General features: G+C 46.2%; 1 protein-coding gene across 1 annotated transcript in view; it reads left to right on the top strand.

The window, feature by feature from the left end:
* The window catches only part of LOC147684908 (uromodulin-like), a 294,138-nt gene that overhangs the window by 224,134 nt on the left and 43,880 nt on the right, over positions 1-26,124 (top strand). The window contains exons 13-14 of the mRNA XM_086939736.1: positions 16,455-16,614; positions 16,708-16,792. Of these exons, the coding sequence (XP_086795862.1) occupies positions 16,455-16,614; positions 16,708-16,792 (245 nt within the window). The remainder of the gene's footprint in view (positions 1-16,454; positions 16,615-16,707; positions 16,793-26,124) is intronic.

Genomic DNA, 26,124 nt, shown 5'->3' with positions numbered 1-26,124 from the left:
TTTGTTTTTTTAAAGTCATCTATACAACAGAATTTCAATGTAATAGACAGAGTTATAAAAGGGCAGTATCATGTCAGATGTAAACGGGTAACAGAAGCATTCAACATTGAAGCTATGGGCTCTTCTGGCCCTGTCCTAGAAACCCCGAAAAGCATGCCCAGCCTCACATTAGCAGTTTATCATGAAGCGTTTCCCATACAGTACAGCGGGTATCCAGTAGTACATAGGTTCTCATGATTGCAATAGCAATATCAAGCCGATCATCGTCATCCTCTGTTTTCAGGGATGTTATAATCATGTCTAGTCCTTAGTGTTACTTATGATAATATGTAAGGTTTTCACTAGGGGAGTCTGCAATGGCCATTACCTTAAAACTTCCAAGCAAGAAAAGAGCAAACAATAAGACAAGTTCTCTCTGGGGGATCTATCCATAGAATCAATTTCTTATTATCAGTTGTGTCACATGGCCGTTGGGGACATTGTCGACATCACTAAGTTAGCATGAGCCCTGCAGCCACTATACAGCTTTGCGCACGTTACTAGATGTCTTTATTTTTACAAACAACTTTGTTCGTGACTTACACATGAGAACTGTCTGCTGTGTTTGTTATCTGTATGTTCCTGGAATTTATTCTGAACATTATGAGCAAGGTCGATAAACAATGCCCCTTGTTATTCTGTTCTAGTCCGGCCCTACCACCTAGACAAAACATACCAATGCAGCTGTTGTTGGAAACTCACATTTTGATATTATGGGGATACATGCATGGGAAGTACACACTTGGAGAGGGACCTTTCCAGGCAGAAGAGTGAGATAGCACCTATGATGTAGATCTACCATCTAGAAGCTAAGGTATGGGATCTACTGACAAAGTCCAGAGATCTTCTAATATATAATAATAAGAATTCTTAGCAAGGGGAAGAAGGTTAGGCTCTATAGTCTTTTCTCTATTGTCTTTTCATTATGACTTCTCCCTTTATTATATATGGACTAGCTGCTATGCTGATGATATTTGTACTATGCATTTTCCTGCTTGTTGTGGAATCATTTGCTTCTCTGTGAGTGAGTAGGAGAGCGAGTGAGACACTATAGCTAGTCGGTCCTGGGCTCGTGGGTACTAAGGTGGTAGGAAGACCCAGTCCCTATACACCAAAGTCCTATAATCCTGTGCATACTCATCTGTTTATGCAGAATCCCTGCAACAGGGGGTCGCAAAGGAAGTAAACGAAGAGGGTGTTTAGTGATTTATAGTGGTGGGGGAGAGGGACGGGAATGGGTCCACCTGCATTTCAGTCCTAGATTAATTGCCAGGTGAGAGGTAGACTGGCTATTAAAGGGGTTTAAGGGGGGGGCAGGGTCTGCACCTGGCCACGACTCTATCTCTCTGGGGCATAAAGCGTCCCCCTCAGTTGTTGCAATCTGTTGTTTTCTTGCAATGTGTATCAGTGCCCCCACTCATGTTACCTGTAGTTGTTTCTGGATGTTTCAACCGTTGTGCACCATTCCTCTGCCTCGCTCTCGTGTTTCCCCTGGATATTCCCATGACTATAATATCTTGGCCCATAGTCCAGCGAATGGGCGTCTGTGGATGCCATGAGCATCTTCTCTGACCAAGGCTCATTCCTCTGCCCTGGCCCAGATCATGACATCCCTTACCCATGTCGTTACCCCAGGGGTCCATGCAAACTTGCACATCATTGCTTTACGTCTTTTAGCAAAAAGGATGGCTAAGTCTATGAACTTGGTGCCCACTTTCCTTTTTCAGGGTTTGTAGAACAATTCCAGAAAGCAGGTTCCCACGTTGCAATTGAGGGCGAGGCCCAGAGCAGTATGGGGAGTCTGTAACAATATTTCTCAGAATGGCCACATGAGGGGGCACCTCCCTGTCATGTGGCCAAAGTCTGCATCCAGGAAGGCACACCTGGGGCAAGCCTGAGGTTCTCCTCCATAGATCAACTGCAGTCTGTGGGGGGGTCAAATGTCATATGGGCATAAATAAATTGGGTAAACGTCAGCCTCATGTTTCTAGAGACTCTCTTGGGGTAAGCTGTTAGTTTACTCCATTCTGAATCTGTGAGCTCTAACCCCAGTAGTGTTTCCCAGCGGTTTCCAGACCATTCCCTATAATGCCTGATAGCACCATCTCACCAGATGTCGTGCAGTGCCCATGGAAACCAGCAGTTGCAATGCAGCATGTGCCTCTGGTTCCTCTCAGCCTCCTAGCCACAGGTCCTCAAAAGTCTGAACCAGTGCCTCATTAGTCAGGAACAGGTCCGGGGGTAGTCCATAGTTGGTTACAAGGTCATCCAGCTGGATCAGACTGCCCAGCTGATAGCATTCTCGCACGTTGTTATTTAAGTGTCAGTCCAGACTTCTAGTTGCACATCTGTGAAAATGGAGAGCGGGTCTCTATGAGAGTACCACTAATGGTAGCTCCAGTCCCCACGGTCCTCTGTAAGCACTGCTTCCAACATTTCAGGGCCACTTTCATAAGTACCTCCGGGAGCGGGATGTTCACCGCTCGGCCAAGCAGTTTCACTGTCAGAGTGCCGTGAGGGTTGTATGGCTACGTCCGGCCCAGCTCTTCCCAAGGTGCTACCTCAAGCCACTGAGCGCCCCACTGAAGCTGTGATGCTAAAAAAATCCAGTTTAAAATCACCGGGCCCTAAACCTCCTTCGTCCTTGGGGTGCCAACGGACCTCAAAAGAGATACTGTGATGTCTACCATCTATATCAATTCCCTAAGGAGGGTGTCTAGTTTTTGAAACCAGGAACCTGGTTCCTTTCCTGGAAGGTTAGTAAACAAACACAGTACTCTTAGTGGCATGACAATTTTGGACACCGTAATGCATGCCATGAAAGGCTGCTTCAGAGAGCTCAAAAGGGAACGCAGGATTTAAGGGATCTAACAGCCACATGCATCATTTTAGGAATTTGCAATTCCTAAATTGCGAAAATTAAGGAATCGCAATTTAGGAATCGCAAATTCCTATGCATTAAGAATTCGCAAAGGTTTTTGCCATTTCTTCATTTTCCTTATTTGCGATTCCTTAATTGCGAATCGCAAATAAGGAATCGCTTGACATTGATTCCTATGGGCCTAGAGGCCCATAGGAAACAATGGAAAGGCATTCTCATTTTGCGAATTCGCAATTAAGGAATCGCAAAATGAGAATGCAATTTCAAGGGTGCAGGGGGGGTCCAAAGGAATGTCACGTAAGTACATTTTACTCACACACATGTCCCAAGGGCATGTGTGTGTGTAAAATATATGTTTCAAAAATGCATTTTTTTGCATTTTTGAAACTTTTCGCAAATTACCATGAAGGTTTACTTCATGGTCATTTTCCCCTTCCTAACTGCGAATTAGCAAATTAAAAAAAATCATGCATAGCATTTAAGAAATCGCAAAATCTGCGATTTCTTAAATGCTATCGCAATTTGAGAGATCGCAAAAAATTGCGATTTCTTCAATTGCGAAAAATTGAAAAAAAAATGATGCATCCCAAAAAAGGTTTTTGCATTCGCAAACGGCTGAATTTTGCGATTCGTGCCTTTTGCGATTGCAAAAAAGCTTGATGCATGTGGGCAAAAGAGTGTTTCCCAAATTGCCCTCGTGTAGGTCCTCCAAGGACTGAAACACTCAGATTTGCAAGTATCGAAAGTCCACTGCTGACCAATTCAGATCCTGTGGGATATTCCCAGACCTCCGGGTTCCTGACGTCATGGGGAGCAGATATGTTTTTGATTTGTTGATGCTAATGCATGGCAACTTCGTCCTGTAGGGTCATCACATTTGTGGCTTCAACCAGCTGTCGTCCAGGTAGAGCAGGAGGTAATCTGCATATAGGGAGATTATATGTTCCCTACCTTCCATCTCTACCCCAAAGCACCACCCATCCTGACAAAAAAGTTCTGCCAGTGGTTCTATGGCCAGGGCAAACAGTCAAGGAGATAATGGGCACCCTGTCTGGTGCCTCTGTAAACTTTAAATTGCGCAGAAATGACATAACAATCAATCAGTCAGGGTTTTTATAGAGCGTGCTACTCACCCATAAGGGTCTCAAGGTGCTGGGGGAGGAGGGGAGCAGCTCCAGATCAGTGTAAGAGCCAGGTCTTGAGGTCCTTCCTGAATGTGTGCGGGGTGAGGGAGCGTCTGATGTTCAAAGGTAGCTAGTTCCAGGTCTTGGCTGCGATGTAGGAGAAAGCTCTCCTGCCGATTCTTTTTCTGCAAATGTGGGGGATTTCTGCCAGAGCGAGGTCGGCGGAGAGGAGGTTCCTCTTGGGTACGTGGAAGGATACTCTATCGTTGAGGTATTTGGGTCCGATGTTGTTGAGAGATTTGTAGGCATGGGTGAGGAGTTTGAAAGTGACCCTCTTCTCAATGGGGAGCCAGTGGAGGGTTCAAAGGTGTTGGGTCATGTGTTTGTGGTGCGGTGTCCTGAGGACGAGTCTGGCTGTGGCGTTCTGATGGTCTGGAGTTTGAGTAGAAGAGTTATGTTGATTGCGGCGTAAAGGGCGTTGCCGTAGTCCAATCTGCTGGTTATGAGTGCGTGGGTGACTGTCTTTCTGCAGTCAGCCGGGATCTATTTGAAGGTCTTCCGGAGGATGCGGAGGCAGTTGAAACTACTCGAGGCGTCAGCGTTGACCTGGTGGTTCATGGAGAGCGAGGTATCGAGGATGATGCTGAGGTTCGGAGGGTGGTCTGTAGGGATGGGATGGTTTCCAAGGGTGGTGGGCCACCAGCTGTTATCCCAGGCGGGGTGCAGGGTCCGTGGATGAGGACCTAGGTCATCTCTGAGTTGAGCTGCCACATTCTACATTCCCTCCTGGAAGCAGAGTCTGGTGTCATCAGGATTCCTCGGGAGTGAGAGGATGAGCTGGGTGTCGTTTGCGTAGGAAATTATGCTGAGCCCATGCTGTCTGACGATGGCTGCCAAGTAGATGGTGGAGAGCGTGGGGCTGAGTGAGGATCCTTGGGGTACTCCGCAGTTGTTTTCCGTGGGTTTGGAGAGGAAGGTAGGAAGTCGAATTCTCTGAGTTCTGCCGGAGAGAGAGGAAGGATTGGATCCAGTCGAGGGTGGCTTCTTGTACCCCTGTGTCGTGAAGTCTGGCTGTGAGTGTGCTATGTGAGATGGCGTCAAAGGCTGCAGAGAGGTCTAGCAGGATGAGTGCTGCAGTGTTTCCCTGGTCAAGTAGTAAGCGGATGTCGTCAGTGGCGGCAAGGAGGACGGTATCGGTGCTGTGGTTGCTGCAGAAACTCGACTGGGAGGCATCTAGGATGAAGTTGTCTTTGATGAAGGCTGTCAGCTGGGCGTTTATGAGTCTCTCTGTGACTCTGGCCACAAAGTGGAGGAGAGAGATGGGCCAGTAGTTTTCCAGGTCCATTGGGTCAGCCGTTGGTTTCTTGAGCAGGGATTTCACCTCTGCTCTTTTCCAGTCATCTGGGTAGGTGCCGGATCTGAGAGAGGTATTTATTGATGGTCCGTCTTAGCTCGGGTGCAATTACGGCAGCGGCCCTGTGGAAGATGTGGGGTGGGCAGGGATCCATTGGGGCTCATGAGTGGGTTTTCATCATTGTCGTGATGATGTCTTCGATGGATTCAGGATCCCAGGTGGTGATGGTTGGCTTGTTGGCGGTGGTGGGTGGGGGTGTGGTGCCCGCCACTGCTTCGCTGAAATCGTTGTAGAGGGCCTTGATCTTCATATGGAATTAGGAGCTGAGCTTGTCGCAGAGTCCCTGGGAGGATGTGATGTCAGTGGCCTCGCTGGTGGGTTTTGCAAACAGATGTATGACGTTGAACAGCTCCTTGGCATTGGTCGCGTTGGTCTGGACTTTGTCTCTTATGAAGGTCTGTTTGGTGCCTCTTATGTGCTGGTGGTATTCCTTTATGGCACTCCTGTGTTTTTCTTGTGCTTCCGAGGTTTTCTGGTTCCACCAGGCCTTCTCTAGGCATCTGCAGGAGCGTCTGGCTTCTTCAAGTTCTGTGGTGAACCAAGAGGCCTTCGGAGGGCGTTGTTTGGTGGGGTGGCAGAGGGGTGCGAGCTTGACGGTGCAGCAGGAGATCCTGCAGTGGAGTTCCCAGACTGTGGAGTTGGTGTTGGTCATGGCGTTGGGGGGTTTTGAAGGAGGGTGGTGTTAAGGTGTTCCTCTGTGACCTTGCTCCAGTTCCTTCGAGGAGGGCACAGGCGCGCTTGGCTGAGGGGCGGGTGTTGAAGGTGAAATTGCCACAGTGGTGGTCTGTCCAGATCGACTGAGTAGTGTGGCTAAAGCAGATGTTCGTTCCTCCCGCGAAGATGGGGTCGAGGGTGTGACCAGCTCTGTGGGTGGGTGTGTTGACCAGCTGCTTCAGTCCTAGGATGGCAAGGTTGTCGAGGAGAGCGATGGAGTCAGGGTCGTTGCAGTTGTCTAGGTGGAAGTTCAGGGCTCCGAGTAAAATGTAATCCGTGGAGGTGATGGCGTGGGGTGCGATGAGTTCGGCGATGCTAGTTGCAAACAGGGTGCGTGGTCCTGGCGGTCTGTAGATGAGGGTGCTGCATAGCGTCGTCCTGGGGCTGGTCCAGATCTGAAAGTGGAGGTGTTGGAGTGGGGGGGTCACTCGTGCTGGATGTGAAGAGTCGGAGGGGTGTCTTGTGTACGATGGCGAGTCCTCATCCAGGGCAGTCCCTTCTCTGGATCTTGTAGCCGTCGGGGATAGCAGTGGCGATGTCAGGGCCGGAAGTGGTGTTGGTCCAGGTTTCTATGAAGAATGCGACGTCGGCCGAGAGGACGTCGATCAGGTCCCAGATTTCTGTGGCGTGTCGTTGAGCAGGATGCAGGCCAGGGAATTGGTGGTGCGTACATCCGGTGGGCCTTCAGTGGTAGTGGGGGCGTTGTCGACGGCGAAGGATCTCTGGCAGTGTCTGCAGGAGAATTTTCCATGGGTGGTGTTTGGCATGTTCCTGCGCAGTTGGCGTGTCTTCCGGAATTGAGTGCGTGGAGGGTGGCTGGATCATAGCAGAGAGGCCTGGGAGGACCAGGACTCCTGGTACTGGTCGCTGTCAGGTCGCGGAGCCTGTAGGAGGGGAGGCAGGAGCGGGGCTGTGAGGGTTTGAGGGTGTGGGAGGGGCCGCAGGGGCAGCAGCGGCAGGGAAACCTTATGCGGTTACAATCTCAAAGGAAACCTTATGGGGATACAATCACAAAGGGGGAGAAAACAATCAAGGCACTACAATCAAGATGCACCACAGTAAAATAAATATCACGCAGAAAAGTTACGAGGGGAGCAGTTAAGTCTCCCGGAGACTGGTGGGGAGACTGGCGGGTAGAAGGCACAAACCCTGCACTGTGGAGGACTCGAGGCTGGGGCGGAGCTGCTGGGGAGAGTGCTGCCTGGATCGGAGGTCTAGGTATCACGCACGCTCCCCCACAGCGGTCACCATAAGTAGGGGAGGGGGGTAGGACTGTAGAAGGGGAGGCGGGAGCGGGGCTGTGACGGCATGGGAGGGGCCGCAGGGGCAGCAACAGCGGGAAAACTTTATGAAGATACAATCACAAAGGAAACCTTACGGGGATACAATCACGAAGGGGGAGAAAACAATAGAGGAAACCATCAAGGCACTACAATCAAGGCGCAACACAGTAAAATAAATATCACACAGAAAAGTTACAAGGGGAGCAGTTGAGACTCCTAGGGACTGGCAGGCAGCAGCCACTAACGTTGCACTGTGGAGGACTCGAGGCTGCGGCGTTGAGGCGGAGCTGCTGGGTAGAGTGCTGCCTGGACCCTCACTGTAGGAACCAAGCATAGTAGTCTGACTCGCTTGATCCAGCCTTTGCCCAGTCCCCTTTTAGCATGACCTCAAGAGAAAGTCCATCTTATAAAATCAAAAGAATTTTCAAGATCAATGGACATGATGGTAGCACAAAGGGGGAGCAGAACATCTGGCTAATAAAGTTCATAGTAGAGACTCTAGAGGTTCAGAGAAGGGCTCCGATCGGGAATAAAGCTATTTTGATAATGATATATCAACGCAGGCATATGCAAGAGCAATCGAAGTGCCAAAACTTTGCTAAGGATCTTAAAATACAACAGAGGACCTGAGTAGGGAACGGGGGACAGGTATCAGAAACTATAAAGATAGATAGGGGCACTAGACAGGGGTGCCCATTATCCCATTGCTCATTGTTCTGGCCATGGAACCGCTGGGGGTGCGATTGTGAAGAGATATGGAACCATGCGGTATGGCGGTGGATGGTCGTACACACGTGGTCTCTATGTATGCGGATGATGCACTTCTTTATGTCAGAGAACCGGAAGGGGCAATCCTGGCAGCTTGGGAAATATTAGACTCATTTGGGTTGTCCTCCCTCCTCCGAATCAACTGCCAGAAAACAATACTGTTTGCACTTGCATGTTTGCCGCGGGGGTCACCTCAACATCTTCCTGCGGTTGGTATGGATTGGAGGTATGATCGATTCCGTTACTTTGGTATACAGATTGCCCATCAACCAGAGTCTCTGTTTGAACTGAACATGAGGAAAGTCCTCACAGGACTGCGGGTATCGATGACATTCTGGAACAGGTTGACACTGTTGGTTATGGGGAGACTGGCAATATCAAAGATGGCCCTCTGTCTCTATGTACTGCAGGACTTCTTTTGTAAAACCCCTAATTCCACATTTGACACCCTGAATGGTCTCTTGATCTCACTAGTATGGGCTGGTAGACGGAGCAAGGCCAAGCTGCAAACACTCAAACTGGACATGGAGATGGGTGGCCTAGGATTGCCAGACCTCAGAGTATACTACGTAGCTGGATTATTGCAATATGCAGCTCAATGGTTCATAGGGGAACATGCGGTCAAGATGGACTTGCCGAGGAGATGGAACGAGGGGCCACAACTACAGCATTTCCTAATGATGGGTTCAAGGGTTCCTAGAGAGTGCCTGCACATAATTCGACAGGTTATGGAAGTTTGAGAACAGGCAGTTGTATTGGTTTTCCGAAGGGCTCCACATGCTAGTGCACTATCACTCCGGTGGCTGAGGGATTTCAAAATATTAAGGAAACCATGGACATTTTGAGGTGGTATGAGGGGGGATGTTAGTCGGCGGGAGATCTATACCAGAATGAAACGTTTCTGACTTTAGCGAGGCACAGGACTGGTTCCAAGTGCCATCCGGGCACTTTCTGCAATATGCTAAAATATCACGTACTGTTCGCAAGATGTGGATCACTTTCCCGGATGAGCCGAGGGAGTCCAATACATTGATGATGATGCTGGACCCAGGCTCCAGCAGGGGTCGGATCTCCCGTATATAGACAAAACACTAAAGGAAGATTGGGGGTCCAACCTTACTGTAATTAGACCAAGGTGGGATGAGGAATTACCTATCCTGCTGAATGATGGCGAGTGGAAGAGGGCACGGCACAGGTAGCCCAAGAACCAAGTAACGCACGATTTAAACGTACTCGGTTTTATTACTTACACCGTACGTATCTGACCCCACAGCTCCATGCACGGCTCACCCAAGGATCGTCCACCTCCTGCCTGCGATGCGTCATGGACCCTGCTACATTCCTACATATGACCTAAAGCTGCTTGCCCCTACAGCAGTACTGGAATCGGGTGGTGCAATCTCTTCGTACGGCAACATCGGTGTGATTTGAAACCTCTATAAAACAATGGTTCCTGGGCGTACTCCCAACACCCAAGAAGGGGACTAAGATAAGATAAAAGTTTGCGTTGCTGGGACAGATCCTACCAAAAGGATGGAAAGCGATCTACTGGATCCACCCTGCCCCTGCATGTGGCATAGATGGAGGGATGACCTGCATGAGTGGGGTGTGGGTGAGGAGTGACGTTTTTAGAGCAGTAAGAACAGATGAGAGTGCAGAGAATGATCTATTATATTGGGGCCAAATGTTAACAGAAGTGTCTGCAGCAACAACTCAAAGTGAGAATGAAACCGCACACAGTTCACCAACCACCCAGCTCCCATCGCCATCTAATGCAGCAACAACATAAGGGTCTTCTCCCATGACAATCACCCTAATTTCAAACCAGTCTCATGTAATTTTCCAGCTTGCCCTTATCAGGAATAGTGATAATTGCCGGTCGCTGCCAGGAGGAGAGGGTGGGGGGGTAGAGAAAGGGGCATTTACTTTTCTCAATTGTCATTGTTTTTATGATTAAGATTATTATTCAATACAAAATCAATTGTTTCATAAAGTTATTCAGCTCACGTGCAGTGAGGGTGAAGCAAAAGTGAAGTCATGTAATTAAACCATTGCAGCAAAAACAACTGTTGAGATATATTGTATGTGCATGACAAATGTTATCGATATCCTTGGATATTGTGCTGTATAACTAAACACTTATAAGGTCCCAAAAGCGAGACCTATTGGCTATGCCAATGCATGTTTTACAGGAAATGCCTCTGCGAACACTGGCCCAATAGGAATGTTGGTCTTTGCTAATTCTCAGGCTGTGGTACTATACTGCTGTACAAAATTCTTTCAGTGTGGCAGAAACACCTAAAAACAAACTGGCAGTATTTATCCTTAAAAATTTCCAGTGTGACAATCTCATCCTAAATTACTTTTCCCCATTCAATGCATAAACAGGAATTTGCTTCTAACATCCCAGGTTTTCATCATCACAAAACCCCGTTCCACACTAACTCCCAACTTAGCAGAAGTTGCCATTGGCAACACATCATCTGAGTCCAGGTCTGCCTAAAACTGTGCCTTTAAGAATACATTCAGCAACCACTGCTTGCCACAAAGCATGTCAGGCCCATGACCAATAGCCTTTTCTACAAGCTGCCACAAAGAGTACTGGCATCTTGACAGCTAGGGCACAGGCCTAACTGAATTTAGCACCAAAGACCCAGATTCGATAAACATATTGGCCAACACATGATTTACTTCAGAAACTTCATCAGAAGGCTAGGTTTACTTCCTACTTTTGCCTCCCTACATCTTAAGGAGCCTGTATTACCAATGCATCGACTATCGAGTGGGTGGAAAGACTGAAAACATAAGAAATCATAGAGTTGAGTCTTTAAATCCTCTATTGAACGGCAGAAACCCGCATTTAGAATATACCCTGTGTTCTCTATGCAGAATGCAAATTACTTTCACTAAAGTATCCAAACATCAAATGCATCAATGGGACATGATTTTAGCCCAGGGTTGTCAGAAAGCAATACAAGGTGGTCACTTAATAAGTTGTGGAATTGTCTTATTCAAAATGGTTTCTGATGATGTATCACTACTGTACACGCGTGCAGTGAAAACTCAGTCCACACATCTTAGTAAATAATACTGTTAAGCTGCTATGAGGGCAAATATCCATCTCAGTGTCCAGTCTACTTTTCTTTTTTGATTCTCAAAATGGTGAGCGGTAAATTTAAACATTTTGGTGCTTCCTTCGAACCTTTGCATCAAAGGTACAGTACTATCAGCTAAGTGCATCACACTTGGTTTCTGTTGCAGCCTGTCAAGAGGCTCTGTATCTCTTTTGCTGTCTTGAGGCACCAGGTTAACCAGGTCGGCATTTGAATACTGAGAAGATGAAGATTGTTCTCTCAAAGTGGCTATGTTTAGGATACTTCGATTTGCTACTTGACACAGGATGCTATTTAAACTTTTATTTGTGGCATCAACCTATCCAACAGACGCTCAAAGGAGTCTTTAGGCCCACAACCGATATGAACAGGCCAGCTCCCCACTCAAGTGTTTAGTGCTAGCCATCATTACTTGTGTTTCCTCTGAGGGATAGACCTTTGAGTTGATTTTGAGACTAACTTTGCCATTTTATACCCTAATGACAGAGTACCCAAATATCATTCGCTGCAAGAATGGTAATCCATATCATTCGCTCACCTGTCAATAGAGATAAAGCCCAAATGCTTTTTTCCTAATTTTCAGAGAATATCAGCAAAACAAGTAAGATGTACACATGTGTAAGATTACTGTAACCATCTGCGTGCAAATCTGGTGTTCTGACATTGTGATTCAAAAAAGAGGACAGATGGATATGGCAGCGTCAGTGCCATTTATACGTAAGGATCTGCAAACATCTGGCTGTTACTGTGCAGTGCCAATGTTGCTCTCCCTAAAATGAGCTGGGCTCCCCTGCACAATGACGTCATGAAAAAGAAACAAGCATGGCAGGTTGTTGGTCGGAGCAGCGGAGCGAAGCAGAGTGCACTTGCAGGATGCGAGATGCCACGCTATGCTGGGGTCAGGTCCGCTGCCTCTTCCGTTCGGGGTGCATGCCCCAATGCGCACGTTCGTGGGGCTGCCTTTTGAGGCTGCTACAATATGGGGAGAGCGTGCGCCCTTCTGTTGGAGGCATGGCTCCAATGACAGAGTATAGTCACAATAGTGCAAAACAAATGAAGAACAACACGCACAGACTGTAATTGTGTCTATTTTGTGCATACTGTGCACAGGAAATTAAAACCAGATGACAACTTTGGTCATTTATGTGTGTGCAGAAAATGCACATTCAACTCCTCATGAGCGCTGATGAATAGGCAGGTGTAAATCCCATTTTTGCACCAGTCACACTAGCATGTGAGTCTCAAACCAGCAGCAAATTTCAAACTCAAGGCCCAAAAAAACCAAGCATTGGCAGCGCGGCCGGGCCGCAAAATGAAATCATTTTAAAAAAACGTGAGGTGTGGGCACGTGTGCGCGCGACCGAAAAAAGTGCTGTGCACGTCGTGAGTGCGCTTGTGTGCGTGATAGTAAGCTGGTCGCCGGAAAAGTAGCACTTTTGAAAGCAGCTACTAAATGTCTCGCCCAGAACAGTGCATGCGCTGGATCAGGCCGAGACCTAATAAAAACAAGTTACATAAAAAAGGATCTTAAAATACATGTTCAGCATGGATAAAGGGTGGAAGTCGGGGGGTAAGCCCCCAGTGTCTTGGATTTAGGGAGTGGAATTACTACTACATCCCTGAAGGATGCCGGTAATGCTCCCAGCCTTAAGGATTCAGTATATGGTACCTGCAGCTGAGGGGTCAGCGTCCCCACAAAGGAGGCATAAAACTCAGAGGGTGGTCCGTCCAGGCTCAGAGTCTTCCCAGAGGACACATGTCTGATGGCAGCCCTGATCTCTTGTGTTGATACTGGGTTGCCAGGCTTTCTTAGACACTGGTGTTCAAGTCCCAAATGGGAGGCGATCTAAAAAGGCTGCCTGGGCATGAGAGGCTCAGGACGCCGGTACAGCAACTCGTAATATTCCTGATACAATGTTTTGACGGTCCAAAGAGAGTAGAGTGGTGAGCCCTCACTTGTCAGGATCTGTGTGATTGGTACCCCACAGGATTCGGACCTAATCAGTCATGCCAAAGGCCTGCCTGGTCTGCCTTCCTCGTCATGCTCTGGTAATATACTCTTTGCCATCATGGCAACGCAAGAGTTCAAGTGCAGCATTATACTATCTTTTGGTTTCCTTAAGCTGCGCTTGTGCCTTTGCATCCGGCCCCAGATAATTGTCTAGGTCGTGGAGTTTACCATCTAGTAGCTGGAGCTCTCCATTAAGCTCCCACCACACGCCCACTAGATGCCCCATACAGAGGCCTTGCACCACCACCGTAAATGTCTCCCATTTCAAGAGGCTGGATGACACACATCCTTGATTGTGGGTGAAATATTCAGTCATAGTAGTGCTGAGTGAGTCTCAGAAGCACATATCCTCAAGGGAAATCAGGTTAAGGTGCAATGTGGGACCTTTCTGAACCTCTAAGTGCTTCTCCACCAGCTGGAACACTACCAAGAGCAGGCTATGGCCAGGCAAAGTACATCCCAGATATTCTGTGTGGGTAACATATTGGCAAAGTCTGTTGGAGCAAACAAACATGTCTAGTCTGGTATGCAGGTGATAGATGTGTGAGTAGTATGAGTAGTCTTGCGTCCGCCCATGCTGTACTCTCCAGATGTCTGCCAACCACCAGTGCCCCAACCAGTCCTGCAGGCCTTCAGAGTTCTTAAGTGCCTGCGCTCGAGGCACAGGGGCAGTAGAACATTCGAACGTAACATCAGTCATGCAATTAAAGTTTCCCCCAATAGGTGATCATCAGCTAGTAAGGAAGCCAAAGGGGTGGACAGCATCAGGAAGAATGAAACTTGATCTTGACTCAGGGGATATATACTCCCAAGGTGACATCTCTACCTAGCAGTTTGCCTCTAAACAGCAAATACCTTCCCTTCTTGTCTATCGTGGAATGGGTGAGAGTGGAAGGTGTTTCTACCCGTATCCAGTTAAAGGCCCCCCACAGTATGGGGAGTACGTGGTTGCATATCATTTCCTTCTCCATTGGAATTTCAAACAGTCCTCCTCCTCCCCTGTATGGTGTATTTTCTACAACATAGCCACCTGCACTCCATGCCTCTTCAAATATTTGCGGATGTTGTGGCGTTTTGTGTACAATCCCACCCCCCTTATGTTCTAAGACCTTCAGGTCACCGTAAACCTTGGGTCTGTTATACAGGCAAGTAATATGAATGCTCCCGAGCTCTCATACACACCCCCGAGTAGTATTTACGATCAGCTGCACAACAAAGACAAAGAATGGCTGGCCTCACCAGTAAAGGACCACCCCCCCCAAGATTCTGGGATCTTCTTCCCCCACGACCATCGACTGACCCCAGCGTAGGGCCATGGGGTCATGAACAACATATTTTGGTCTCTCATATCTGCCTGTCTATGGAATGTGAGCTCACTCTAGTTAACTGTTCCTCATGAAGGAAAGAGGTGTCCGACTCTTGACGCCATGGAACTCTGTTCCGAGGGGTGCTGCTTCCAGCACCTGTCTTTTGAGTCAGTCATTGCCATCTCGACTACTACAATCAGTGCTGCTGCCCTGTTCCTGTTCTGTCCGTCAGGAAGAAGGTTTCTCCAGGAGCCTGCCCTGGGATGCACCCCGTGATAATCTCCTGAGCCTCCGTTTGGTGAGACCCAGGAGGAGACCATGCAGGTGGGCTTAAGTTCTCGACTTCTCCCTCCACATTCTTCTCCAAAAAAGCTAATCCTTTTTAGCGGTCATTTGCGATAAGTGTATCCAGCCTCATGGATCTGTGTTCGGCTATAGGCTTCTACCTTATCTCGCTGGAGTTTTTCCGACTTCCATTTCAGCAACTAAGTCCAAACATAGAAATCATCACAGCAGCTTCGAGCCAAGGCCAACCGATGACAATATTCCCTACTCAGACACCTCCAGCAGCCTTGCCCAATGGTAATTGCTGACTGGACCCAGTCCACTTCTATCCAAACAACTTTGCAGTCTGCCATATTTTTCAACCTTGGCCCAGTCTCACATGAATAGACGTTCGTGGCTGGTGCTTTGATCTTTTAGGCACTAGTTTTCACAAAACAAAATTTAAAATTCATACCTCTGGTTCTACTGATTAGATTTTTGTCATTTTGGTCTCAAATCATTTATAAAAATGCACTCTATTGGTTGAAATTGTTTTGAGTTTTTTCTTGTGTTTTCACTTCATCACTGTTGTGTGTGGCATAAATACTTTACACTTTGCCTCTAAATTAAGCCTGACTGTTTTTTGTGCCAACCTACATAGGGTTAAGCGTAGGTTAATTTAGTGACTTTTTGTGGTTCACCCTCCAAGGGATTGTGGATGTTGCATGACCAGACCTCACTCAACACAGGGCTTTTTAACCCTTTCCCTGCGGCGGCTATTCCGCCGCAGCGCTAACAGGGCGGGGCGGCCGCGCGGCGGCCGCATGCTGGTGACAGAACCGCTCCGTCACCAGCCGCGGTTGAGCTGTGCTGGTGACGAAGCGGTTCCATCATGGCCCACCCCGCTCAATAGAACGGCCGCGCAGGCGCGAAATCAGCGCCGCGCAGGCGCGGCGGCCGGGCCATGACTGAACCGCTCCGTCATCAGCACAGCCCAACCGTAGCTGATGACGGAGCGGTTCCGTCATCAGCAGGGGAGGGGTTAACATAAAAAAAATGTTTTTAAATAAATGAGTTATATCCACGTGAAGGATGCTTCCGAGACATACTGCTCAGTGACCCAAAACGTTTAATTCAGCGTTGCAATCCTAGCGATGTCATACTATTTCTATAAACTGGGTTCTGAGTTCTGCTTGACATTCGAACCTAAAAATGTAATCAAAACTGAACCTCTATGAGGGCTTGGTGAGTTAGTAGCCGCATTCTTCTAGTTTATGCATACAACCTGTAGGCTACATGGTCAAATCACGGCTTCCCGCTTAGTCTTTCATCCTTCAAATGTCAATAAATCGAGCACTGTTGAGTTGGGTAACAATAACCTATTATGAACAGCATTGCTACATGGTTCAGTATATTTACACTTTAAATATTGAGGTATATCTGTTGGAGGTTGTACTTTAAGGTGCGAAACAGATCTCTTCTCATCAATGACATCTTTAAATGAGTGCACAAACATTTATCATTGTGTTTCCACAGGTGTCCAAATCCTCAAGATAATACCATCAAAGTTATCCAGAATGGTGGCTATCCACTGGGAAAATTCTCTGTCCAGTTGTTTAAATTTAATGGTGATTACCAATTCGTTTACATACACTGTGAAGTGAGTTTCTGCGACTCTGGCAGTGACTGCACCCCAGTAAGTGCCAAAGTAACAACAATACCATGAATTACTGCAGTTAAATGACAAATGGTCAGGGTGTCTATAACAGAAGTTGTGTTTTTTTAATAGGATTGTTCTGGGTCAAGAGCTATTAAGGCTGCTCCTACTTTATCAGGAAATTATGCAATAAAGTTTGGGCCGATCAAGAATGCAGGTAATATATGTTTTTTTTAAACCACTCAATGTTTTATTTGTTGTTTTACAGAGGCTCAAGAATGCGTCTTCACTTTCCGTCCTTGAAACTTGTAGTTCATCACAACCCATCAAGGCTGTAGACTAGAGAAAAGCAGTTTTTGATCTCTGGATGAGATGGCATTAAAGTGAAGGGCTTACAAACATTTTGCTGTGAGTAGGTATGATCTACTCGAAGTGTACTCCTGACTTACTAGTCATTTTGAAGACTAAGGGGGTCATTACGATTGCGGTGAATCCGCATACTCCGGGCCGGCGGAAGACACTGCCGGCCCGGAGTATGCGGATTCACCGCGGCGGACACACAAATGACCCCCAGCCAGATTAGGATGGCTGGGGGGTCATTTTTACGTCCGCCGCTTTTCTGCAGCGGTCGCCTTCCGACCGTGGCGGAAAAGCTCTAACATGGCTGGCGATGTCTATCAGACACCGCCAGCCATATTAGGATTTGACTTTTGTAATGCCTTTCCGCGGCGGCAATGCCGCCATGAAAAGGCATACAGACTTTTCTTTAGGGGCCCGTTGCGGGCCCCCCGGGTGAAGGGGGGGTGAGGGTGCACATGGGGGGTACCATACCCCCCTGCATTTGCTTGCACAAAGCGGCAGGCACCGCGCGGTGCATGCAAATGCACTGATTGCATTTTTAACATTGCAGCGGTTGCTGCTTCAAGAAGCAGCCGCCGCAATGTTAAACATACAGGATGTCACCGCCAGGGTGGCGGTCACATCCTAATTTGTACGGAGGGACCGCCGCTGCTCCGGCAGACGGTCCCTCCTCCTCTTGGGTGGCGTACGGACGCAGGTCCGGCCGCCATCCTAATAGGGCCCTTAGCTGGGAGCACTCCAGACTTATCACTAGTAGGTCAGGAGTACTCCAAGAGAAGTCCATTGAAAATCTTTATGAATTTGGCATTCAGCCTGAAAATATATTAACATGAGCTAATGATGGCCATTTTGGTCTTCCAGAAAATATGACCACATTCTACAAACTATAGAAACATTGTAATAAAATGATTGTGCAACTTAATTCAGATGTCAGGTTTGAGACTCAAGACTGAGAAATATAAGTAATATCAAATAGTACACTACCAGTGCCTAAAACTCACAACAAGGCTTGGTTATATCAAATGCAGTTACCGCTTAGATAGTCCTGACACAGTTTCACTGACCTATTTCTAATGTACTAAACAAACATAGGTGACAGTTGTGCTGCTTGCACCTCACAGTATTTTTAATGTACATTACCTCTAAATGAAGGGCGGATCCTAGGAATTGTGGATGCCCAGGCAGGACAGGAACATGCGAGGCCCCTCTAATTTGCATAAGATGTAATATCACAGGAAGTGATTTCAATGCGCCATTCATTTTCTGACCATGTTGAAACAGCTTTGTAAAAAGCTACTTATCTAGTGTGGCTATCTGTAAAATAGAGAATAAAAAGATATGCAAAAAAAAAAAGTTATAAAATACGTACAAATATTTTAAAGCTCTGTTGTATGTAAATGCATTGAATTAATCTTATTGGATGGAAAAGCTAGGCGTAGATCTCTCTAAAACTTATATTTTTACTCAGATGCACTAATTGGTTCCAGATTAGTTCATGAATAAATTCCAAGACATAGTAATGACGTCCATGCCTGGCACTTCACTGTCCGCCCTATCGCGGAGTCTCAACTCCGGTGTCCAGATGAGAATGACAGAGCAGGCGTCCACCAGAGCCTCCACTCTTCATGCTCTCAGCCTCACCACATGGCAGGTAGCCAGGTCAGTATAAGGTGCTTCAAGCAGCATTGGACGATGTAGTGACAGTACTAGAAAACTTGGATAGATCCAGACTCTGTCAATACTACAATACGGGAGCAGACCTTACTATCTTACTGCACTATATCATGAGGCAGTAGGCTTTGTCGGGTTGGGCTTATGTTTCCCCAGTGGACCTGTGGTATCCCCCACTATTGTTTTCTGGGGCCAGACAGCAGTCCAGGAGCTAAATGTCCAGTCAGGACATCAGCAAAGTAGGGACCCACTTTGAGAGAGATTATTTTAAAGTTCAAGAGGAATAACATTGCAAACAGAGCAGGCTGAAATTCTACAGGCACATCAAGAATGGTTCAACATCAAAAACCTTTGGAAAAGAAGATGCACATCCCAAACCGAAGCAGATTTTTTAAAATGGAAAATAAACAGACATGGAATTGCAATTGGTTGGTGGCAGAAGTCTCAATGTATTCTGCAGCACACTAGTTCGGATGTATGATGTCACCACGCGATCAAAATGATCGCGGTACATCACAACGCAGTTTTTACAATGCAAATCGTTACCACGACTTGCGCTGTAGGGTGCTGGACTTAGGAATAGTATAATTTACTATTCCAACTCCAGCCTACGTACAGTAGGGAAGGTGTTGGAATAGTAAATCTACTATTCCTTAGTCTAAAGCGCCCTCCAGTGCAAGTTGTGGTAACGACTTGCGTTTTAAAAGCTGCGTTGTAATGGTACTGCAGTGTTTTGACCGCGTCGTAAAGGTTGTTTACCAACTAGTTCAAAGACGTTTTTACATCTCTCCCACCCACTTACTATTTTTTAATTGATTCTGCCTACTTAAAATCTACCTCTACACATCTATGCTGTTTTTCCACCTCACCTCTTGCTCAGTCTATAACTGTCTCTTGCTGGTTTGACCCTTGTTACATCCACCTCAACCTATAGGTTCATCTCTCGATGTCTCAAGGAAAGTCAAGCCTCTTACATTCTCTCTCTGGTTCTGCCACTCTTAAATCCATCATTCCCCTCCATGTTCTACCCTTTATCTCTCATCATTCCATCCAGGCACTCACCTTCTTTTTCTCGTCCTGCCCCTCTTACATCCACATCTCCGTTCCCCACCCTACTCTTCACCTCTCTTTTCTCATCACCTCTTTTCTTAATGTTGAACTCTTAACCCCTTGGGCGCGGCCGGAATGTCCCCGTGGTGAGGGAAAATTTCACTGGTGCGCAGATCGGACGGCTCCCAGCCGTCTGACCCACATGCCCACCGTGACGTCAGATGGCTGGGGACCATCCGAAGTATGCAAGGGGTTAAAGTACCATACTTATCACGTATTCCTCAGCCTCTAACTGTATCATGTGGATTCTACTCCTCTTACGTCTGTCTCTCTGCTTTACCCCAACTTTGTCACATTCACTTTCTGATTCGGGCCCTCTTATATACACCTGTTTCCTCCATTCTCTACACCTGACCATATCTCCCCCACTCACTCTTACTTTTCCCAGTGATTTGGCCCTTCGACATTCACCTCTCACCAATCCCTCTCTCTTCTCCACTTAAGGTCTCCTAATAGTTCTGCATCTTTCACATCTATGTCTTCCATCTATCTATATCTCCCATCGATGTACCTCTCATCTCTCCCACAAGCCTCCTAACTTTTATTGCTGGTCTGTCCCCTTTACATCCACCTGTCCCCTTTGACCGGCCTCAGCCTCTTACCTTGCCTCACTGTGCCTCTCTTACATCTACATTTCCCTTCCATGCCCTGTACTTCACCTCATGTCTACTACTGCCCCTTACCGTTCTCACTGAATGTGCCCCTATCACACCCACCTCCCACCTCCCTGCTACACACTGCACCTCTCATCTCTTGCCAGCCTCTAACCTTCTCTAGCTGGCTCTACCTCCATAAATTCTAGTTCATTCCTGTATTCCTCGCCCGCCTCTTACCTGTTCTTTAAAGTCATGCCCTCTGATATCCATTCCTTACCATTCCCCCCACTTGCCATTTGAGTTCTCCTAAATGTTTACCTCTCCTATCCAAGCACTGCATTTTGCCTTTCTCCTTTCCCTTCAGGCTCAACATTTTTCACTGGTTCTACCCCCTCTGTAGGCCTGGCTGTCTCCTCCATGCTCTACTCTTTGTTACCTCTCTCTCATATCTTTACCCTCCTTTAGCTGGCTCTGCCCCTCTAACATCGACCTATCCCATACATGTGCTGCTATTCATTACAGTTCTTCCTCCGCCTCTTACCTTGTTTCACCTTTTGTGAAGGGGAATAACACATGCTCCTGTAGCCCTTGTGGAGCTGATGGACCCCAACACTTCAAGGGAGCCCCAGTCCACTAAGGGGATCCCATTCAGTGCAGGTAAATGAAAATCTGTGAGATATGGGTAAGTCAGGCATCTCTCAACATTTTGCTCAGGCATCATTTTGTTACACCACTGCTCCTGCATTCTTTTACATCAGTCTCTTCCTTTTCACTCTCCACAAGATTCTCACATTACTGTGTGAATTCTTCCTCTCTCATATTTCCCTCTTTTACATACTATTTTTTTACCTCAGCACTCTCCCAGACTCTTCTCTCACCAATTCTGCCCTTGCATGGATATCTATCCTTCCCCATCTCCCTTTCTTTTAGGATCTTGCTATTTCTTGCTGTTCTACTCCTTATGTTCAGTTTTCCTCTCCCTGCTGTACTCTTCACCTATCATCTCCCCCACCTCTTACCTTCTTTTGCTTGTTCTTACCTCTTTAAATTCGCCCTCCCTCAATACTACCACCAAAAGCAAAAGGGGACAACAGGGCTCCTTCGTCGTTCCCGGTAACAGGGGAAGTCTTACATCATATGTGAACATGCATGATGCTGCAAACTAGTGCTGTCATTTTGGAAGTGCAGAGCGAGGAATGATGTGTGCCTTGATGGGTTATAGGTGTCGGGTGTGTCCCTGAGGACTTGTTTTGCTACTCTCGGGGTGGTAATGAAGGATGTGTGGCCAGACCTGTTTTCACCCCGTCAACTCCATCTCTTCTTGCTCTGTTACTGTCCCAATCACTTATTATTCCTTCGTTTCTCAGAAGTAAGGCTCCCTGTTTCCGTTTTTACGGATTTTTACAGAAAAATACAGATAGAAAACAATGTGTTTTCTGTCTGCATTTATTTTTTAAGACAGATAAATACAGAAAATAAGTTTTTTTTAAGTGAACTTCTGGGCTGAACTATATCCCAACAGCTGAACAGCTGGACAGCATGGGAAATTAAAAACAGGATGACATTTTTTTTAAATGGCATATGTCCACATACATTTGGATAAATACAGACGGAAATGTTAAAAAAAAAAAATACCATAAAACAGGAAGCCCTACTCATAAGTCATAACATATACCCCAAAAAAAGACACGTTTATGCTCAGCTAGAGCTAATGTTTTTTTTAATTTTGCGTACCCTTTGCTTGTACAAAAAAACAATAAAAGAGAATTGTAAAACAAAAGTCACCTCTCCCTCCAGTCTTTGCTCTCCTCCCTTTCCCTTCTTACCCAGATGAGCAGTGCCCATTGTGATGGGAGGTCACAATGGAGGTTTTTCTTTCATTTGTTGGGAGTCCTGTAGGATACCCTGCTTTCCATTCATGCAGGGGCAGAGCACAGTTCAAAGCTAAAGCACCTTCAAGTGCGGTGGCTAATCGCTGTTATCATGCAAATGCAGTATTTAGGCAGAGGGAGGGGTGCCAGCAAATCAAGCTTGGGAGAAAATGAAGGGCGAATAAAATATTTTCATTAGAACTGTCAGCTGACAGGGGGTTTGGGGCGATCTTTTTGCCATTTCAGCCCATAGCTAAGGGGCCCAGGAGGGCAGCGGCCACTCCCTTGGGCCTCACATCGCTGCACCACGGCTGAAAGACCCAAGGGAACTCATAAGACTGATGAGGCCTTTATAAAGACAGTGCTCTGAATTTGAATTTGAATTTAAAAACATTTATATAGCGCACTTATACCATGCGGTTTCATGGCGCTTCAGATTGCGAGGGGATGGCAAACGAGGAGAAAATTAGGCAGCAAAAGCACGAGAAAAGAGGAAGGTTTTGAGGTTTTTCCTAAATTCAGTGTAGGAGAGTGTTGTGCGGAGTGTCACGGGCAAGGAGTTCCAAAACACAGGGGCCAGAACAGAAAACTTAGTGCCGCCAGCCCTTTTCTTTTTGAAACGGGGGACAGTTAGGAGGGCCAGGTGAGAGGAGCGAAGCTCTCTCCCTGGGATGTAAGGCTTGATGGCCGAGCAGATGAACTCTGGTGCAGTGCCCATTCTGGCCTGAAAGGTGAGGCACCCAAGCTTGAACAGGGCCCGCTCTTTCACCGGCAGCCAGTGCAGTGCCTGCAGTAAAGGGGTGGCTCGATGATATCTAGGCAGGCCGTAGACAAGTCGGGCCGCCTGGTTCTGCACTAGTTGCAGCCGGTGAATGGCGTAGGCAGGCGCGCCATTGTAAATAATGTTGCCGTAGTCGAGGCGCGACAACACCATCGCCAGCACAATGATCTTTAGGGCGGGGAGTGAAAAAAACCGAGAGATCTTCCTGATGGTTCTGAGGGGGAAAAAACAAGAGGAGACAACAGAACTAACCTGTGAATGAACAGAAAGTGAGGGGTTAAGGAAGATACCAAGGGTTTTAACTTTGGGGACCGGGAGTGGGGGAGCACCGAGTGGGGAGGGCCAGTGAGAAGGGGACCAAGGACTGCAACCACCTCCGGTCAAGACTAGTTCAGTCTTGTCCGGATTGAGTTTGAGGCTCTGGTGAGGGGCCCCATAGTTTTGAGCAGACGCGAGGCCCTGGGCAGCTGCCCATGCCTAGTGTCGGCCCTGTCTACATCCTCTCTTCCTCATCTTCACCATGCGAAATTGAACCCCACGAAAAGACAGGTAGCGTTGAGCACTCTAGATATTACGCAATTACCATAGAGAACAACAAAATACATTTTTTAGTCTTACAACTATTTTTATCATGGTTACACTCCCCGCTATCTCCATTTCCCTTCCCTTGTCATACACCTCTTTATGAGGCAAAGATTTTTCTGGCTTTTCTATTGAGAGGAGGACAGGGAGCATTTTCATATAAGCTCTTATGTTTATGTTCTGTTTGTTTTCCACTTCTTAATTAGAGCTTATGAAATAAGCTCTATCTTATTGCCATGCTTTGCTTGTTGAAGCAGTGAGAAGGGCATCTTTCAATGGAGCATTCAGCTACAGAGGGCCTGGTGCCAGCAGGTGTCCTTTGGCAGACTGTTCTGGCCATCAAAAGAAGTCTGGAGATCCAAGGGGCCTAACTTATCAATGTTACCATCGTCAGAGGATGGTAATCTGTGCGAACTGAGGGGATATTTATTGCCTTTACTCAGTAGCAATTATTATTAAGACCATGGAGAGGAAGAGGAGTGCCTAACAGGGGCATTATATTGATGATGATGAGGCTGGCCCTTCTAGAATTCAATTTTTCCTCAGCTGAGCTGCAAGATTTAGTTGACAAGACAGTGAGGCTAGCACTGCATGCTCAGGCCAACAGGATCACTTGGGGTCAGTCAATCAGGATGATACAGACGACTACAGGACCTGTTCACAAAGGTAAACTTACACGGGAGCCAATCTACTCATTTAAGGTTACTCCTATACTTTGGACTAAATGTACTACTTTAAGCTATTCACCATTTCTGAGTATATATGTATTACTAAATGTACACCTACATGTCTCCACCTCCTGAATTCAGGGGGTAAAGCCTAATTTCAGAGGGGTAAAGTTACTGCTAAATAATGTTCACATGTAGGCGGAAGTAGATGGAAGTACAAGATGACCTCTATATGGTATAGTATAGGAAAAAAGTGTAAACGTTTATTAAACTTAAACAAAAATAGAATTTTTTTATGTTATAGTAATGTAGGGCAAAATTAAAAAATGCTGCAGCTGTAATAAGTTAATTTTGAATGAAAAATGTAATGAATTTACATCTATTAAATAATATTAAGATTATTTTTCTAAAGATTTATTTTAAAACTTGCTCCTAAAAGTGAAATATGTATTTATTAAAGGTTATATATTGAACTAATGCAAATGAATTACATTTTTCCAATTAAAAAGTAAACTTATGTTTATTTTTAAAATTAAAATAGGTTATTAAAATATAGTATAATAACATAATAATTATGATGTATTTATATATAAGTTTTGTAACAATAAATTAAATGTAGTTATACTTCCTTGGGTTTCATTTTAAGTCCCTGCGGTCATTATTTTCCACTGGTTTGCTATATGGTGTGCTGGAACTACTCCAGGTTTGGACTGGGGTACATTTTTCACTGCTGAAGGGTCTTTTTGGCTATAGTATATATAGAAGTGGAGTTTATGAATGGCAATGGGTGTACTTTTTGTGGGTGGATGCATGTCCTTCCCTAATCCTCTCCTTAATCCTGCCTTAACTCCTCACATTTAGTAGTAAGTATTCCCCATTTTCCAGCCACTCCACATTACTACTAATATGTAGAAGTATTTTTGCAGAGATCTCCACAATTGTGGCAGAGATCTCTACACAGAAAAGATATGAGAATTGGAGCGGGAGACCTCCACACGTTGGTTAGTAGAGAACATTTTGTGTATGTGAGTAGTGCTATTTTAGTACTAATACATGTACACCAATATGCAGTTTATGAATAGGCCTATAGAAGTCTGAGCTTCATAGGGCAAAACTGTGTCAAGATCCACAATTAACTGAAGTTTTGCCCTTGTTAGAGACTGCCTGGACTTTCAGGTTCTATAAGTTGAACTATATGCTAAAGACTGTTATTATTACTGTGTAATAATAAGCTTTATTGTTCAATTACTTAAAATTGTTACAATATACTATCATTATTAAAATCCCACGCATGTTACTACAATCTGGTGAAACATATTTAATTCCTCGTTTCTGTGTGTGAGAATGTTAATTATCAGTTGAAGTGGCTGGTTGTCCTTTTCGAGTATTGATGTCACAATCTTGTACTAGGTCCAGTTAGATTTCAGTAGTTTAAACGTGTGCTCAACCCTTAGTGGCTGTAGCACAGGACAGACAGGCTTAGGAGAAATATTTGAAGCATTTTTTAATACCAAAATAGCTAACATGTTAGCCACAATTTATTTTAAAAGTATACATTTTAATGAGTTAATAGACACCAGAACTACAAACATTTGCTGTAGAGAACCAAAGATATGATTTTGCAATGTTTTAGATGTTTCTGAAGTCAAAAAGCTCAAAGTGCCAAGCGTGGGTATCTGGTCGTTCTAAACTGGGTGAAAGTAAAAATGTAAGGCCTATTGCGATAGAGCGTGGGTTGGATACAGGGATCAGTGCCATCCCCGTGAAAGGTTTACCTTCTGGCTTAGGGCCTGATTTATATTTGGCAGAAGCCCATACTCTGCCAGGGCAACAGAGTAAATTACTCAGTCCCCCTGATGGAGGTGCTGTCTGATAAATTATGAACTGTCCAGTGGCCTGTGGACATCCCA

The sequence above is a fragment of the Lissotriton vulgaris genome, chromosome 10, assembly GCF_964263255.1.
Source record: "Lissotriton vulgaris chromosome 10, aLisVul1.2, whole genome shotgun sequence".
NCBI classification, from domain to species: domain Eukaryota; kingdom Metazoa; phylum Chordata; class Amphibia; order Caudata; family Salamandridae; genus Lissotriton; species Lissotriton vulgaris.
Note: the sequence above shows the minus strand (reverse complement) of the source record. Positions and strands in the feature narration are given on the sequence as shown.